This window comes from Mizuhopecten yessoensis, unplaced genomic scaffold (genome assembly GCF_002113885.1).
Source record: "Mizuhopecten yessoensis strain PY_sf001 unplaced genomic scaffold, ASM211388v2 scaffold4131, whole genome shotgun sequence".
In the NCBI taxonomy this organism is placed as follows: Eukaryota; Metazoa; Mollusca; class Bivalvia; order Pectinida; family Pectinidae; genus Mizuhopecten; species Mizuhopecten yessoensis.
In genome coordinates, this window is record NW_018405391.1 from 153641 (window position 1) to 173065 (window position 19425).

Sequence of the window (19425 nt, forward strand, 5' to 3'; positions counted from 1 at the left end):
CTTGGTGAACAACATGATATGACCCTCATTGAAATGGAGATAAATCCTAAAAAAACCAATCCTTAAATGTAAATAAAGATATATTGGGGTGAAGCACCCCCTGAAACAGGAAAGGTTATTTATAGATTATCACACAAAGTTTTCAGGGTTTGTCGTGAGAATTACTTTCTCATCGTGAGCACGTATATAAAATTGAGAGGCCGCTACAGGTTCAAACAACAAACCCTTATAACATTTGGTGATAAACAGTTTATGATCTATAATATATTACTACCTTATATATTTCTCCATTCATAAAAAGTCAGCTCAATACCATATATAATTCATAATTGATCCACATTTAGTGGAATTTTGAGGCAATTCTAATTGCCTCTGAACTTTTAAAAAACCTTCTCATTACACATCAGCAATCATATATTTCCTTTGTAGATTTGACCCGACTCACTAGAACTGTCAGTAGTTTGATTTATATTGTGATCTGACATGCTGTTTACTGTTTGGTTGATATACATTAATTCAGATAAAAGACACATATTTTGTTTTGAACATATCTTCTGAAACAATATGCCTTAACCATCAAATCCTGCACATTGAGAAATTCATCATAGTGTGACAGATCGAGGAGGAGTCTTGTGATATCACACGTACAATTTAAATTTTTCTAATTGTTTTATGAATACAGGTAGCTTCTCTTCTTCAAAACTAAATCAATGGTTTATATTCTCTTTTTATCGAACTTTTTTATTATACAGTAAAACCCTATGGCTTTTAATTAGACGTTGCTTGTTTGCCTATGTCTAATTGGGTGTTTTGGGTTGTATTCCACAGGTACGCCCACACCCACACCCACGCCCATGCCCACACCCGCGACCACTAATGGTACCAATGTGACACGTCAGTGTAGCTGTAGTTGGCTTCCGTGCGGTTGGAAATGTTACTACTTGTATATAATAATTGTAGGTGGGGTGGTCTTCTTGGTGTTGCTGATCGTCGGTGTCTGCTGCTGTTACAGACATGGGTACTTTGGCAAAAAGAAGGAAGAAAATAGGAAAGAGTCTTACAAAAATAAGGTCTATGATAAAAGCATTAGTGGTAATGGAAAAGGTCAACCTACAGATTCTTCCAGGCATCGTGAGCATACAGCAATGTGATGTGGTGCTACAAGTGTTCTAGGTGTTTTGTGTTAAACATAGAAGAAAGCAGTCTAGGGGAATGTCATTCTATTTGATTGGTCATCTATAAATAAAACTATTAAATAGGAAATAGATTCAATCACAACAGGCGAAGGAGCAAGTAGTTATTGTAGTTTATTAGCTCACCTGCCCGAGGGCAAGTGAGCTTATATGCAATTGGGCAGCGTCCGTCGTCAGTCGTCTGTCCATTCGTCTGTCAACTTTTCCTTGGGGGCTGAGGGGCGGGGCCCAATAGGAGAAATATAGCAAATTCTTTAAAATCCTTCTTCTTCTGTAGGAATGAAAGGATTTGTTCCATATTTTGTCAGAAGCATCCTTGGGGGAAGTGGAACAAACTTTGTATAAATGGTGGGTCTGCCCCCCCTGGGGGCTGAGGGGCTGAGGGGCAGGGCCCAATAGGGGAAATATAGCATAATCCTTAAAATCCTTCTTCTTCTGTAGGAATGAAAGGATTTGTTATATATTTGGTCTAAAGCATTCTTGGGTGAAGGGGAACAAAGTTTATATAAATGGTGGGTCTGGCCCCCCTGGGGGCTGAGAGGCGGGGCCCAATAGGAGAAATATAGCAAATTCTTTACAATCCTTCTCCTTCTGAAGGAATGAAAGGTTTTGTTCCATATTTAGTCAGAAGCATCCTTGGGGAAAGAGGAACCAATTTTGTATAAACCGTGGGTCTGGCCCATCAGGGGCCAATTGGGGAAACATAGCAAATGATTCTTTAAAATCCTTCTTCTTCTGTAAGAATGAAAAAAATTTGGGCCAAATTTGGTGTGGGTCATCCTTTGGTAAAGGGGAACCAATTTTGTATAAACCGTGGGTGTGGCTCCCCTGAGGGCTGAGGGACGGGGCCCAATAGGGGAAATATAGCAAATTATTTATAATCCTTGTTCTTCTGTAGGAATGAAAGGATTTGGTTCATATTTGGTCTGAAGCATCCTTGGGTGAAGAGGAACCAATTTTGTAAAAACTCCCCCCCCCCCAGGGGCCTTAGGGGCGGTCCCAATAGGGGAAACATAGCAAATTATTCTTTCTTATTCTGTCGGAATGAAAGGATTTGGTCCATATTTTTTGTGGAGTATCCATGGGTGAAGGGGAACCAATTTTGTATAAACGGTGTGTCTAACCCCCCTGGAAGCAGAGAGGCGGTGCCCAATAGGGGAATTAGAGGTAAAACCTTTAAAATCCTTCTTCTACCATAGGGATAAAGGGATTTTATCCTAATTTAGTCTGGAGCATCCTTGGTCCAAGGGGACTTGATTTTGTATAAATAGTGGGTATGACCCCCCTAGGGGCATAGGGGTGGGGCTCTGTTTGAAGTTTGTTCTCGCTATATCTCAAGTACTGGATGGATCTTTCTGAAATTTCATATGTACTTACAGCACCTACCATGGAGTGCTATATCTTTACTTCATACCAATTATTTAAACACATTCAGGTGAGCGATACAGGCCCTCTGGGCCTCTTGTTTGAAGTGTCGGCTGGTTTCACCCCTACTTTGGGCTTCTTCAGGACAAAATTCTACCCTAGCCTTGTTTTAAAAAATTAAATGTATTTGTTGTTCAAAAACCAGATTCAATTTACTTCAACGTGAGTTGTGATCAATCTATAGGCAGATGAGGTTGTGAAAGATTAAATGCGATGAGAATAGACAGTATTTGGAAGTCTGACTTGTATTTAATTGAATCATCAGCATTATATCTCCAAGAGGAAACAGCAAAATATTGAGAATCTATCACAATGACATGATATCGTGCCCTAAGACTGATTATTATATACCGGGGTGTATATAAACCTTTAGAGGGAAATGGATCAGCATAGTTGGTGTTTGCTTTATAAATCAGTAGAGTTGATTTAGAACATCTAACGAAATCAAATTGTGTATATTTAGAAAATCAAATTTGCCAAAACTTGAAAAGTTACAATTTTAGAAAATTATAATTTGTTTGAAAAAGTTTATGATGCATATTGAACTTTTTTTGTATATATTTCATTTTTTGTTTCTTACTCAGAACACCAGATTTACTAACACTCAGTTAATATTACACATGACAGTTGAAACTTTCTTTATAATCTTCACAAAAATGTTTTCCTGATTAAACAATTTGTCATGTATCACAGTCTGTACCATCAAGTTCAAGGTCATGGACAGGGGTCAAAGGTCAGAAAATTGTTGAATTTTTTTTTTCTAAACAGCAGAAAGTTTCCTGAATGAAATTTAACCAACTCAATGTGATAAGATTGTAACAAATATATGACATTTGTGATCTTAGACAAAATCTTTGTATTGCTTTCAAGACGGGAGTTTCTTACAATTACAAAATTTCACACATGTTTGTACCACCCATAATTTTGTACAGTTCATGGTAAAATGTCACAGGGTGTTAAGTTCAAGGTCAAGGTCACCTACTACTCTTTGTAGATAATTTTTTTTCATCTGGTGACTGAACTTTTCTGAAGAAAGTTTAACATTTACACATGGATTCAAAAATATACAGACACATACAATAAAAATTATTATCTGAGAATGAAGTTTCAATACTTATATGTTACCATGTAATGTTGACAAGATCCAATGTTCATCTTCTCGGAGTGTTGTGTACATGAGGATATCTGTATCAGTTATGGTGCCATTTTAAGACGGACTATAGACATTTAAACAAACACATATTTTATGTATCCATAATTTTATCAAAATGTGGAATTCATTTGGGTTTGTCTGCCTGTCTGTCATGCTAGTTATAGCGCTATACATGAAACTGCCTAAAATAGTGTTCAATTTCCACTGTCATGCTAGTTTTAGCGCTATACATTAAACTGCCTAAAATAGTGTTCAATTTCCACTGTCATGCTAGTTTTTGTGCAGTACATGTTACTGCCTTAACAAGTGTTCAGTTTCCACCGAATTTGGTTTGCACATTCATACATTCAATTGTCAGACTGTTTTTAATGGACATTTTGATGCATGCATATTTACGCATAATAAATAAGGCTACTCATTTCTGTTTAGATTATATGTTTCTGTGTATTTCCTAGTAAAGGTTTAATTTTAACCAAATTTGGTATGCACTTATCACGTGTTGGCTAATGTGAGGCTTTAAGTTTGATGCATATTGTTTGTGCATAAATAAAGCTTCCCAGTTCTGATTGGTCAATTGGCTTCTATGAAATAACTCCACTAAAAATAGTTTGATTTCAACCGAATTTGATGTACATTTACCTAGGGCTGAGTTTGTCAGCCTCCATAATTCATGAATATATTGTATATACTCATGCAACTTCATAAGAAAGCTGGAACAATTCTTGGCAAGTTTTCTTCGGGTTCGCCATCCTTTTTGTACAGTATGTCTACACCAAACCAAAATAATGACCAACAGAAATAACTTGTCCTGTAAGAGGGAGATATAAATTCTAAGATTTTGCTTGTTTGTTCAGTCACTGACATCAAAAATACATGTAGCTTTAATATTTTCATCTAAAAGGACACTACCCAGGAAACTATGTAGACAGACTACCAAAATTTTGGCAACACATGACTACAAAGATTTGGTATATCTCAAGCATTGAGATATTAACTTTAAAATATTATAAACAGAATATGTATGGCTATTGCATATATTTAAATATATATTTCATTGCACAGATTTCATGCTATATTTTATATAAATCTAATTGTTGATTCTAAACGTTACAGATATGTTTTGTTTTAATTTGTTTTAATTTATCCAGAATTTATTAATAAATAGTTAAACGTATGACTGAGGTGTCTTTGGTTTGTCATTTTGAGATGCTTAAAAACAAAATTTCCTGGATTTTTTTTAGAACATTTTACAAGGATAATTCTGAGGTATACTTGAGATGAGCTTTTTTTTACATGGAACTCAGGTTTTTAAATTTGAGCTAACGAGGAAGCAAATATAGTAAAGAAAAGGAGATTTACAACCAGCTAAGACCTGATTAGGTGTACGTACTGTAGCTAATAGATTAGCTGGTGTTTGACTGGTGAGTTTTACAAACTTCCTGGTTTGAATGGGGGAAACCCCTACTACCTGGATACTGGGTAGATATACACAGTATGATAGTATTCAGTGGTAAAGATTGGCACTAATCCAGCAATGGGTACACATGTACTTCCTCATTCAAATGTGGAATAAATACATTTATTACAATAACAGACAAAACATATCTTCACTTAAGGACTTAATAAATGAAATGCCAGTAAATCGTAGCCCTGAGCTTATGGTATGTCGTATTGTCCTTCATCTGTCATCCATCAACTTTTTCTTTAAGCAACTTCTTCTAAAGAACAGAACTTGAGGACCTAGGGTCATGATATTAGGCCACTAGATACCTGTGACAGAGTACTGTAAAGCTTCCTCAAATAAATGACCTTGACCTACTCTTTAAAGACCTTCTTCTAAATTACCAAGAGGCCTAGAGTAATGATATTTGGCCAGTAAGTACCTGGCATGGAGTACTATAAAGTGTCCTCGAATAAATGACCTTGACCTACTTCCAATGCCACTGTGGTCACATGTAAAAAAAATCTTCAAGCAAATTCTTCTGAATAGCCACGAGGCTAAGGATGATGATATTTGGCCAATAAGTACCTGTGATGTAGTTTTATGAAGTTTCCTCAAAAGGATGACCTTGACCTTTGTTGAAGGTCACAGGGGTCAAATATGTTATAACATTTTAACAATTTCTGCTGAATAACTCTAAAGACACATATGGTGATGATATTTGGCCAGTAGCATGCTGTGATGTGTTGCTATAAACTTTCCTCAAATGAATGACCTTGACCTACTATCAAAGTCACAGGCATCACATATGTAAAAACCTTTTAGCAACTCCTTACTTAAAAGGAAGAGTGCCATTGAAGAAAATGACCTAAACTTGCTTGACAAAATTTTGTACATTGCATGAAATATCCTTGGATCAAAAGGACTCAACGTTGTATAAACTAAGGGTTTGGGCTCTCAAAAGTGCAGTCAGGATGGGGCTCAATAGAGGTTACCTGAGACAAATCTTCCCATGATTGTTTAAATATCCAGTGGAGCAATACAGACCCTCTGGTCCTCTTGCTTGGGGTTATTTGAATCCCTTTTTATAAGTCAAAGTTCAGTTTTGTTCTGAATTTTGCAAATCGAAATAATTGTGATGTTTCTTTCAGTGCTGGCATCAATGTTGTCACTACACTCAAGTTACGATTGATGTCGAGATAATTTTGGGATAAACATCACGTTCAAACATGTGTCTTGGAGATGACATCAATATGGTTAGCTCCATCTACTAACAACCTAGTAACATTTTATATTACTGTCCTTGTTATAGCGAAACACAATTCTTTATATCCCCAACATAAACATACTTGCCAAACCTCACTATTTGCAAGGGTAACTCCCAATTTTGGACCCTTAAATTTAGTGTTTTCAACCAGTGAATTTGCTTAACTGTTCCTATATTCAAAAATCTAATTATTTTATCTGAAAGAACAACTAAAAATATGTAATTTTAAAGGGTCATTTTTGACTCTAGGGGGTGTATACACACATTTATTTATGTTTTAATTTTGAGCATGCAGAATTTCCCCCATGGAAATTTCAAAAAGTTGGCAAGTACTCATAAATTGTGTTTTACGATGATGCAGCATGATTACTATGATGAAACATTTCTAAACTAAATTCAAACAAGAACATTTTCCCTACCACAAAGGCTGGAAACATTTTATACCAAAATAGAACAATAACACAACAATAGAAATTATCTTCAGAGTGAGTACACATGTGACATGTCACTGTGACCTATAATTTCTACTTTGTGACCTTGGCTGAACTTTATTAAGTTCCATTTTGGTTAGACATTATGTTTATAGATCAATTTCCATCAATGTGTGGACGTAGGTATGTTTTATAAACATTTTCTAGTTGAATTTAGCTCTATATATTAACATGGCTTATATACATATCTTGGATTAATGCATTTTGGTCTATGGACATTAATTACATGAGGTCATATTTTCTGATATATTTTGTCTGAATGTTGACATTTAGCCACAACAACCACTCCAGGTAGGTTACCTTTTCCTCTTTGGTCTAATTAAACCTTCGTGCTCATTAAAATATTTACATCAAAGGTATGACTTTGTACTTGGAACACAGACCAGCCACACGTGAACAATCTTTCTGTTATTTTGTTAATTTTTAAAATTTTCAAAGACAATGAAAATTCATTCAAACATCTTGAAAAACATTTAAACTTAAAGCCGAAAGTTATAAGTATAATTCGACAATCTGAAAAATTGCTGTGCTGTGTTCTAGAACTAGTCAATTCCTCAGAATGAAACCTATCCCTTTGTTACAAAAGATGTGTTACGTTCACTTTACATATCCAGTTTGCTCTCATGTTACATGTTACATGTTCCTAGCTATGCTTTGCATCTTTAAAGCTTTAAGTTCTCAAGTAAAAAATTATAGGAAAAATGTCCAAACGTTGGCATAATGGAAAATGAAGCAAATGACATCAATTACTGATTTAAGTTGGGGGGTTTTGAGAATTATTAGATATGGTTACTGATATTGATTACATAGAACATGAAAATAGGTAAGTTAACCCTGAAATTCTCATATCTATTTCATTAACTGAATAAAAGAAAATATTTGATAATAATGAACTGTTCAAGAAAATTTCATAATGCTATATTTATTTTAAAAATGTAAAAAAAAACATGGCTTTTGCTTTCATGAGAGAACTATTGCTTTTCCCTCCAATGACAGTTTGTATACATTTGTGTTTGATGAAACAGAAGTGTATTATTGACTTATATAGACCTATAACCAATTTGTTATAATATCCAGTTATGCTTGTATAAGTAATACTGTTATCATGTAATCAAGAATTTTCCATTGTTTAAATTACTTTATCTACATACTAATTACATTCTCTCCATATACGAAATGTAATGTAATCTTTAAGATTATAAGACTCTTTCATGCTCTGGAGTGTAGGATAGGGAAATTCCACCCGAGGAGTTTTCTATTCTACACCCTTGGGCATGAAAGAGTATTTTTCTGTCATTCCAACCACCAGAATACACTCAGAAACCATGAAAATCTGTTTGGACTGGCCACCATTTTGAAAATATCAATATTCCCCCAGAGCTTTTTAGATGAATATGAATCGGCCAGCAGGATTTGGCATATCCCATATTGGCAAACAGATTTTGCGCAGGAATATAAACCACATCTTTCTAACGTGTACTGTAAATATATATCGTAAAAGGTTTATAACTTCATCACGTCGCCTTTTCCGCATTGCGGCATCAGAGAGTTCCAAATTTGTGACGTCACGTCACGTGAAATCGGGTGTAAGATTGAAATTTCCTACACCCCTTTCTTACCCTGGACAGCTCTATCTTACACACAGGGAAATGAGAGAAATTTATATATATATCATAGGAAATGAGCAAAATTTTAGTTTAGTGGTGAAAAGGAAGATCATTACTTAATTTTAGTAACAATTGTTAGAACAATTTCAGCCTCGATATAATGTCCCTCATTTCATTTGTGACCTCACCTACCATCAACATATTTCAATGTTCCTTTTTTCATTTTCTAAAGAAAACCTTTCTACGTTTCTCTCAATTTATCATCAAAACCTTCTATAACGCAAATTTATTTGGACAAATGGTGGTATTATAACAATACTGTATTAGTTATCTAAGAATTTCAGTCTACATTTCCCTCAATTTATCGTCAAACCACTTAACAATGTCAAAATAATCTCTGGACAGGAAGGGGCAGTATAACGAGGTTTTACTCTGTATCTCAAAATAAAGATTATGGTATTGTGACGGTCAGTTCTTGTAAGGTCTGGAGAATAATAGATAAGCTCAAGTCCAGTTCATTGTTTCTAACTCGTTATATCTATTTCCATGTTTCTTTAGTTAAATCTCAGTCTCCAGTCTCCTCTCTCTGAATGTCATCTCTCTGAATGCCATCTTTATGAATGTCATCTCTCTGACAACGTCAAGGACACTGTGTCAAAGGTCAATGTCAAATTTTGTATCTTTTCACTGATGAACATTTTGTTTATGTTATTATTTAGCAAAGTTGTTCAGAACATAACACGGATTTCTGACCAAAGGTCCATGTTACGGGGTCCAAAGGTTCAAGGTCAAGGTCAAGTTTTGTATTTTTCACTGATGAACATTTTGTTATGATTTTATGAAGCAAAGTTGGTCGGAATTAAAGAATAAGTCAACTGACCAAAGATCAGGGTCACTGGGTTAAAGGTCAAGGTAATTTGGGTCCAAAGGTCAAAGACAAAGTGGATCTCGGACTTTGACCGTCTCTTGATGGGGAGGTATTTGAGGTGAAATAAAACAAATCAAAGCTAACAAATGAGTATTGCACCGGTATTTACATTTCTGTTAGCCAAGCAAATATGGAGGTGGAAGGAAACAAGACTTGCATCATAGTACATGTAAAATGTATATTTTACTTCCTTGTGATTCTTTTTGAAGTCCAAATGTCAAACTTCAAGCTCGGCTATATGGTCAGATTGCTTTTTGATAATAGACGGGGCCCTTTACTGACCTGTCAGTGTTCTAGTTACTGAAAAAGAAATCATGAAACTTCATACAAGTGTTTGGTACGGCAAGGCATTGGACAAGTTTGTGTTCCCGGTTTCTATTTCCAAGGTCAAGGTCGCTGTCACTATTTTTAGAAAAATAATGTCATTCTTCTACCGACTTCATTCCTCAAGAGAATTTCATGAAACTTGATACAAGTGTTTGGTATGGCAATATTTTAAACAATTTGCGATTCAGGTTACTGCGTTAAAGGTCAAGGTCACTTTTGCTATTTTTAGAAAAACTTGGACATTGCTTTATCAACTTAATTCCTCAATGCAATTTCATGAACCTTCATACAAGTGTTTGATATTGCAATGCCTTGAACAAGGTGGCGTTTCAGGTTACCGCAATAAAGGTCAAGGTCACTTATCTTCAGAGTTAGCACACATGTGACATGTGTGCTAACTCCTATATTTTCCACTTTCTGTCTTTGGCTAGACTTTAGTTAGTTCCATTTTGGTTAGACATTATGTTTATAGATTAATTTTCATCAAAGTGTGGACGTAGGTATGTTTTGTAAACATTTTCTAGTTGAATTTAGCTCTTTATTATCATACCTAATATATACATATCCTGGATTAATGCCTTTTGGTCTATGGACATTAATTACATGAGGTCATATTTTCTTATTTATTTTGTCTGATTGTTGACATTTAGCCACAACAACCACTACCACTCCAGGTAGGTTACCTTTTCCTCGTTGGTCTAATTACACCATCGTGTTCATTAAAATATTTACATCAAAGGTATGACTTTGTACTCGGAACACAGACCAGCCACACGTGAACAATTTTTCTGTTATTTTGATAATTTTTTAAACTTTCAAAGACAATGAAAATTCGTTCAAACATCTTGAAAAACATCTGAACTTAATGCCAAAAGTAATAAGTATAATTCAACCGTCTGAAAAATTGCTCTTCTGTGTTCTAGGACTTGGTCAATTCCTCAAAATAAAACCTATCCCTTTGTTATAAAAGATGTGTTACGTTCACTTTACATATCCAGTTTGCTCTCATGTTACCAAAATATCTCCTTGTTTGTTGCTATGCTCTGTATCATCTTTAAAGCTTGAAGTTCTCAAATAAAAAATTATATGAAAAATGTCGACACTAACACTAGTCCGTTAGTCCTGGACTAGTAGATTTCAGCAAGGACTAGTGAAGCACCTCACTTACTGGTCCTTTGGACTTGTGAAAAACAGGATTTTGAAAATAAGAACATTCCTTTTTTGAATTTAGAAAACTGCTTTAAGTAAGATATATTGCATGATAATTGTCCAAATATTCCTAAAAGTTCACCACATTTTTATGGCAGTCGTTATCTTAAGTCCCCTACAGTCCATTACTTTTGATGTTTCGTGCTGTAGATCGCGATGTTTCCTTATCAGGAAATATTGGACTAATTACATTGACAAAGGACTAGTAAATAATCTATTCAACTAGTTCTGTGGAATACCAAGCAAAAACAGTTAGTGTCTAACCCTGAAAATGTAAAAAATAACATGGCTTTTGCTTTCATGTGATAGCTATTGCTTTCCCCTCCAACGACAGTTTGTATAAATCTGTGTTTGATGAAACAGAAGTGTATTATTGACTTACATAGGCCTATAACCAGATTGTTATAATATCCAATTATTTCTCATAAGATATATGTTTTACCTGTATAAGTAATACCAGTATCATGTAATCAATAATTTTCCATTGTTTAAATTACTTTATCTATTAAACACATTTTACTTATTAAGTTCTCTTCATCTACGAAATGTAATGTAATCTTGATATATATATATATATAAATCAAAGGAAAGGAGCAAAATTTCTATTTAGTGGTGAAAAGGAATATCATTACTTAATCTTTTCAGTATCAATTTCAGCCTTGATACATTGCCCCTCATTTTATTTGTGACCTCACCTACCATCAACATATTCCAAGGTTCCGTATAACGATATTGTATTAGTTATATAAGAATTTCAGTCTACGTTTCCCTCAATTTATCGCTAAATCACTTAAATATGTCAAAATAATCTCTGGACAGGTAGTGGCGGTATAACAAGGTTTTCCTGTATCTCAAAATAAAGATTAAGCTATTGTGAAAACCCGTTCTTGCAAGGTCTGGGGAATAATAAATAAGCTCAAGTCCAGTTTATTGTTTCTAACTCGTTATATCTCAGTCTCCAGTCTCATCTCTCTGAATGCCATCTCTCTGAATGTCATCTCTCTGAATGCCATTACAAAATATCACTTCTCTCTCTCTCAATCCTACCATAACTACCATTTCTATTGGTCAACTATTTATTAAGGGTGGGACTTACCCACATGACATGGACAGCCATCAGGTGGTCAATGAAGGTTCCAATGCTTCAGTCTGTACTGTCAGTTATATCTAATGATATAAACCTCCCTTGCTCTTTTCACTGCTCTAAATTTTGCTCCTGTCCTTTCATCATCAACACCACCATTCCTACATTCTCTCACAATAACACCTTGTCCTCAACAGTCTGTCTTTCATTCTGTCACTTTCATGTGATATAAATTCAACTGCTTTCTCTTACATCCATTTTATCCATCAATTTATCCCACTTTTCATATTTTTAATGATATTACAGATTGTCCGGCAATCTTTCTATCTCATACTGTCATATTATCTAGACATCAAAGTGTGTTAATGTATGTGTAAGTCTGAAAGTGAAATCAATCTCATGAAACCTTTAAGCTTGGATCAACAGCAAGGTAAGGTCTAATTGGTTGATTGCTGAAAGGTTTGGTCAATGTCAACACATTGTGATGACGTCATAAGATGGTGGCCTCTTAAAAGTTTACTCAATCTAGTAACTAATATTGTTTCATATCAGTTCAGATTTTATTTTCAGCAGTTTAATCTATATACAGTAGATTTCGCTTAATATCACTTCCCATTTGTCAGCGAAAAACATGATATTAACCGAAACATGACATAAACAGAATACATATTTTCTGACGTTTTTCAGCCCTCAAAACCGGAAGTGAACTTAGTCAAATGCCTAAGTGATGTGGCTCTACGAAGGAGATTGTAAAATAAAGATATTTTGTAACTAACCTTATTCTTTACTATAGTTGAAATATAGTATAAGTAAATAAGTATAGAAATAAAGATATTCTTTGTATTTCATTTCAGTATGCAGTTACATTTCATATAGTTAGTAGCAAAATGACGATCAGTATGATCGTAATTATGATTGTTTACTGCAGTAGTGATGTAGGCATACAAATTAGTGTTTGGCTGGTATTCTGCATCAAATTCAATTGTAAACATGAGACTTGGTAAATATTTACCTTTATCTTGATATATATACTGTTCTTTCGCTAGTAACATCTGTTTATAGTTTTATTTCTTTAAATATTTGCTGCAAGTGTGACATCGTTTTCTGCGAGTTTGTCTATCGCACGGTGACTTTTTACATTTGAAACGTAGCATTTCATTGGATGACCTCAATATGCAAATAAGAACACCAGGCAATGATAAAGTCTCGATGCATATTTTATTCACTCATTCTCAGTTACAATGTGTACATTGCTACTGACCAATCAGATGCCGTGTTATGAAATCGGGTTAAACCAGCCGTAAACGAGGGAAGTGAAAAATGTAGGCTTGTTACGATAGTTTGAACAATAAATGAAAACACAAAAGGCAATCTATTTATCACATCGACATTTGGAAAGTGTAATTAAACATAGGTCATAATTTTGCAATGAATACATTCTCGCAGATCACGATTTTACACCAGCAGCATACGGTAGAATTACGACAACACCATGTCGGCGTCGTACGTGGGTTATTTGAGATTCAAAACAAAGACAATTTTATCGTATTGTACGTGAACCTTGGTCAAACTTAAATAATTTAAGAAACTTATTGTTTGAAAGACACTCTTTATTTTAATCTCATTCAACATTTGTCATATTTTACGGAAGACCGTCCACTTGTATGCCTAATTCACGACAACGTAAATTCATATCTGGATACGAGCTGTAATGGAAGATAGTACACCTGTTAGTTGACTTGGCATTACAAAAGTTTACAGATGTAAGACTGTCCTGGCTTCAATTACCCAACCACAGGTGAAAATCCTGTTAACAAGTATGTAAGGTCAACCTATTGTTTAACAGTCAGCCAGGTGTAACCTATTGTTTGACAGTCAGCCAGGTGTCAAAAAATACCCCGTTAGGGCGCGGCGTTGTTTACATAACGCGTCCAGGTGTGACGGAAGGTCCCCGGGGGCATTTATCAAGAGTCATTACCGCCATTTACCTGTATTTTTTTTGTGACAGTGGCCAAAATAAAGTGATATTAAGAGAAGTCGACATAAGATCAGGTGATAATAAAAGAATTGAATTGCATAGATTATATAGCAGGAAAAACGGTGCATCAGAAATACATGATAATAACCGAAAAGTGATATTAAGCGACATGATATTAAGTGAAATGTACTGTATATGAAATAGAAAAATGTGTTAAAAGGTTCTTTTCTGGACTGAACCAAAACGTGATTTAAAGTGCTATATGTGGATGGGGAAATACTGGATGTATTTGTTGGAAAAGACAGATGGGGGCCTTCATGCAAAAAATGGTCAAATAACCTCATTGGACCTGCTGACTATGCAGAACTTAAGTGAAGCAAGACATTTTGTTGTATCATAAAATAAAACATTAACAAATCATCATTGATTTGTAATATAGATGAATTTGTAAATAACTTTATGTAAAGGTTGATCTTTACAAACCTCGGTGATAGTTTGGCAGCTATATTTGGAATTGTAGTCTAATGGCTATGACCTCATTTTGGTTTTTGAAGAAAATGTTAGTATTTTAACTGTAACCTTGGTGATACTTCGGTCAAAATCTTGTAACCTTTGTAAGATTTTGGCAGCAGTATTTTGGTTGTAACTTTGATTTTAGGTGTGATCTTGTTGGTGTTTAAGTCGTTGCCTTGGCAGAAGTTTGGTTGTCATGAACTACATGTACATACATAATCTAAATGGAGTGATGGTGGATAGATGATGACAGTTATCACTACTGGAAGCCAAAGTACTCGCTCCGTAATATTGTATGATTATAGTCATGATAGGACTTTGTCGGCCTCATTGTAAGGCATGTACAACTAGTAAACATATAAGGCATGATGTCAAGGTTCTTTGAAAGTCTTTTAATCATCCACGATGTCACTTCAATCTATAAATAAGGGGGGGGGGAACAGCAGAATTAATTAAAAGATAGACCCTGCCATTACATTGAAATACAAATTTCTTTTTGTTTCTAAATTATTTATATGATTTTCTATGAAATGAACAGGTCCAGAAACTTCCACTTCAATCACAAGTAGGTCCACACAAGTCACATGACTTAATTTACATATATATAGTTGTAGATATTACAAGTAATGTTTATTACCTTTGATATTATTTTTCCATTGGAACATATTTTACTGCTTGTGTTTAAATTATATAAATATAAGATTTTCCATTTCTGAATTACGTGTGTGCTTTTCCATAGAAAGAACAGGTCCAAAAACTTTCCACTTCAATCCCAAGTGGATCAGCACATGTCACATGACTTAATTTACGCATACATAGATATTACAAGTAAAGTTTATTACTTTCAATATATTTTTCATTAGAGTACTCTTTACTTTTTGTTTCTAAATTATATATATATATATGATTTTCCATGTCTCAATTATTTAGTTGATTTTTCATAAAATGAACAGGTCCAGCAACTTCCACTTCAATCCCAAGTAGGTCAACACATGTCACATGACCTCATTTACATATACATATGATTATATAGATTTTACAAGTATTATTTTCTACCTTTTGTTTCCATTCATGTTTTATAATATACATAAATATATAAATATTTATTTCAAGTGTGTTTTTCTACTTTTTTAGTTTTATATCTATGATTTCAGATTTTAGTTCACTATTGTCAAATGGTGGGCTGCTGTTCAATTGGCTAGTTTCATCTGTGGTCCATCCATCCTCACTTCATACTTCATTTTATCGTTATTTCTCAGGAAGTAAAAAATCTTAAAATTTTATGGCTATTTTAAAAAAAATAAAAGATCTTTCTCAAATTTCCTATGTAGATTCCATTTGGTTTGACACCATAGCTGTGCATGTTACATTGTGAGATTGATTGGAAAAACATAAATGCTGCATTTCAGCCATATTTGATTTAGGGAGTTAAGTTTGTTATCACCATTTCTCAATAAGTACTTAACAGATCTTTCTCAAATCTCATATATAGATTCCTCTTTGAATATTTCATTTGAAGACTGATCGAAAGAAGGCCACTAGACAGCAATCTTGAGTTCTTACGGATGAAGTTTGTTATCACTATTTCTCCAAAAAAAAAAAAATCTGAAAGAAATCTTTCTTACTTTTAACAATCTGGTTTCCTTTGTCCTTAGCTATGCATGTACACTTTGGGAACCTTTCATAAAAATTGATGGCTCAACCAGGCGTCCATCTTAGATTTTGACAATTGAAGTTTGTTATTGCTATTTCAGTATATACCTTTTTCGAATTTGTCCTGTTCCCTTGTCTTTCATATGTCATGTTGAACTTAAGCCCGCTTGAGCAGAAGGAAAACATAGCGGCCAAAAATCAGAAATCTCTCTTGGTGTATTTTTCTCCCGCTTCTGTTTTATTATATAGGTTATACGAACCTAACTTTGAAAGGACACTGTCAAAATCAAGTGCCACAAGATTTATTATTTGAAACTGACATGACAGTCAATCCAACAAGTACTACAGAAAAAAGAGAAAGATCAAACTTACATAGAACTAATGAAGATCTTACGATGATGGGTACCAAGATCTCTTCAGGATCTCTTATTATGTTTCAGCATTTATTAGCAAGAGTGTTTGTTGATGTTTGCTACCTATGCAATGATGTTAAATTTGCTTTCAATTTGTAGATATTAATTTCAGCTTCATAGTATAGATATTGTTTCTGAATCAATTCTTATTACCCAAGATGATGTACTTGTAGACAAAACTAATCTAAAATGTAAAAATTCAATTAGTACGTAATATTTTAAAGATGAAATTCCAGTTATTTTTAGCTCACCTGGCCCTTATCCTTTGATCAATTTACACATTTAAATTGATGCTGAAGTCGATTATCTAATGCTTCATATCTTATTTGCTACAAATTAAAACAAGTTAATGCAATCATATAAAATAATGCTTTTAAACTACTGAAAAAATCTTGCAAACGGCCAAGATTGCTACTTCATCTTCAATATGCTACCATGTTTATACAGTAAATTAATATACTGCTTTAAAGCTTGACCTAACCATATTGCAATATGCCCAGGATTTCTTCTAATCCTTGAAATGTCATCAAATTTTTAGCTCACCTGGCCCGAAGGGCCAAGCATCGAAAAATATCATCTGCCGAATATTTTGAATTTTAGATTGAATGGAATAGAATCTTAACAATTATTGATGATGTACCAGTAGAAATAAAATTTCACCAAAACAATTATCGGCTACTTTTGAATGCTGTCTTGTAAGTTAAACATGTAAACTTTTTTTTAATACTTAAAATTAAGTCAAAACATTCCACGTTTGCTGCAGATGATCTATTTGTGAGTTAATACTTGCAAAATTAAATAAGGTATAGCATATCAGGAACCCCCACCCCTCTTTTATCTTTTTCATGACATGTGTCACATTTGAGCAGTTTTGTCAAGGATTTTTTTTTATATTTTATTTAATTTTTGAGTAACTGGAAGTTATTTAGTCTATCACCTCTGCCTGTTTCATCTTCAAATCATTTTAATTTTAGTGACATGAAATTCTGTAGTTATGACCTGTTTCATGTGTTATTAGAACATTGTTTTGACTCACAAATGGTTGTCGTTATACACCACTACACCATCTGGCTGAATCCTCTCCAAAACCTCTTTCTGTTTTAGACCCTACAAGTTTTGTCGTTTTCAGTTTTTAGATTTCTCTTTCATTTTGTTTTCTAACTTAGCACCCGAAACAACATCTGTGGCAACAACAGTAACGACACTGACAACAACAAACAACTCTGGTGTTGGGCCGACTTCTACTAACACTTTCACGGCTTCTACTAACAAAACCAGCCTTTCTTCTACGCAAGCAGCTCCTGTCTCCACCACAGCAGTAAAACCTACCAGTTCCCCGGACTGGCAGACCCCAGTAATAGCGGGTAGTGTGGCAGCGGTGGTAGTCGTGATAGTAGTGGTGGTTACTGTGGTCCTCTGTAAGAGAAAGTCTAAACCTGCTAATGATTTAATATCTCATTCAGCAGAACTGAGAGGTAGTGATAGGCCTGATGCTCACGCCAAAGAAGCACATGTAAATTCAACATTTGTTAACTCGGATTACAGAGAAATTGATGAAAAACACTTCCATGAAGGTTTTCAAGATCATATAAAAAGGTCGAAAGAAATTTCTTACCAATCGAGTCAGTCAGAATCCGTGAATAAGGGTTCCTTTGTCCCACAAAATCCTATCTCTAGTGACCCTGATGCTGATCAGACAAGAGAAACATTTCCCTCTAAATCTCGCGTGACGATTCCAAGGCCAGAAGTTAATTTGTCACGTAATTCTACCGAGGATCAGTTCTGGGAAGAAAGATTGTAGCCACGTTTTCAAAATGGTAAATCTGGAATCTATTTCATTGAAACAAATTGGAAAATAATAATATTGCATTTTAAACAGAATTCTAAATAATATAATTAAAGATTGATCATCATATTTCTTTTCAAAACTTGCTTGCTTATTTGATGTATAAGCACTTTGCATGTATACATTATATATTAGCTGTAATTATCTCAGAAACAGAAAAGCTTCCTAATAATTAATTTTTTGATCCATTTCATATCACTTTTAGTAACTAGAGTTTTTCCTCCTTCTGTAGGTCCGACCACTACCACTCCGACTACTACCACCACCACTCCGACCACTACCACTCCGACTACTACCACCACCACTCCGACCACAACCACTCCGACTACTGCCACTACCACTCCGACCACTACCACTTCGACCACTACCACTCCGACTACTACCACTACCACTCCGACCACTACCACTCCGACTACTTCCACTCCGACTACTACCACTACTACTCCGACCACTACCACTACACCTACTACCACTCCGACCTCTACCACTTCGACCACTATCACTCCGCCTAATGCCACTTCAAGGTTTACAGATGAAGAACTAGGGGCAATCATTGGAGGGACCATTGGAGGGATCTGTCTGCTGTTTATTGTAGGGCTTGGAGTTTTCTACTATTACCGGGTACAAAACAAAGAATCTGTTAAAAGGGATCACAAGAGAGGAGACAGAAATAAGCCATCAAGGGGAGGCAACCAACAGGGACCTGTGAAGAAGGAGAAGGTAGTTGTGTACCACAAAGGTCAGGCCTATTTGGTAGATCCAAGGTATCAAAAAGACTACAAAATGAGTTCCCACGGTTACAACAACAACGGATACCATCATGAGCCTCACACCAGAGAGACGAGGCATCACAATAATACGGGCAGGACAAGGTCAAATGGGCACTTCATCAGCCCT

General features: G+C 34.8%; 1 protein-coding gene across 1 annotated transcript in view; it reads left to right on the forward strand.

The window, feature by feature from the left end:
• LOC110448681 (cell wall protein DAN4-like) overlaps positions 1-18801 on the forward strand; it is a 113173-nt gene extending 94372 nt beyond the window's left edge. Inside the window, exons 6-9 of the mRNA XM_021495064.1 lie at positions 7244-7261; positions 10483-10506; positions 17849-18499; positions 18761-18801. Of these exons, the coding sequence (XP_021350739.1) occupies positions 7244-7261; positions 10483-10506; positions 17849-18483 (677 nt within the window). The 3' untranslated portion in view covers positions 18484-18499; positions 18761-18801. The remainder of the gene's footprint in view (positions 1-7243; positions 7262-10482; positions 10507-17848; positions 18500-18760) is intronic.
• The last annotated feature ends 624 nt before the right edge of the window (positions 18802-19425 follow it).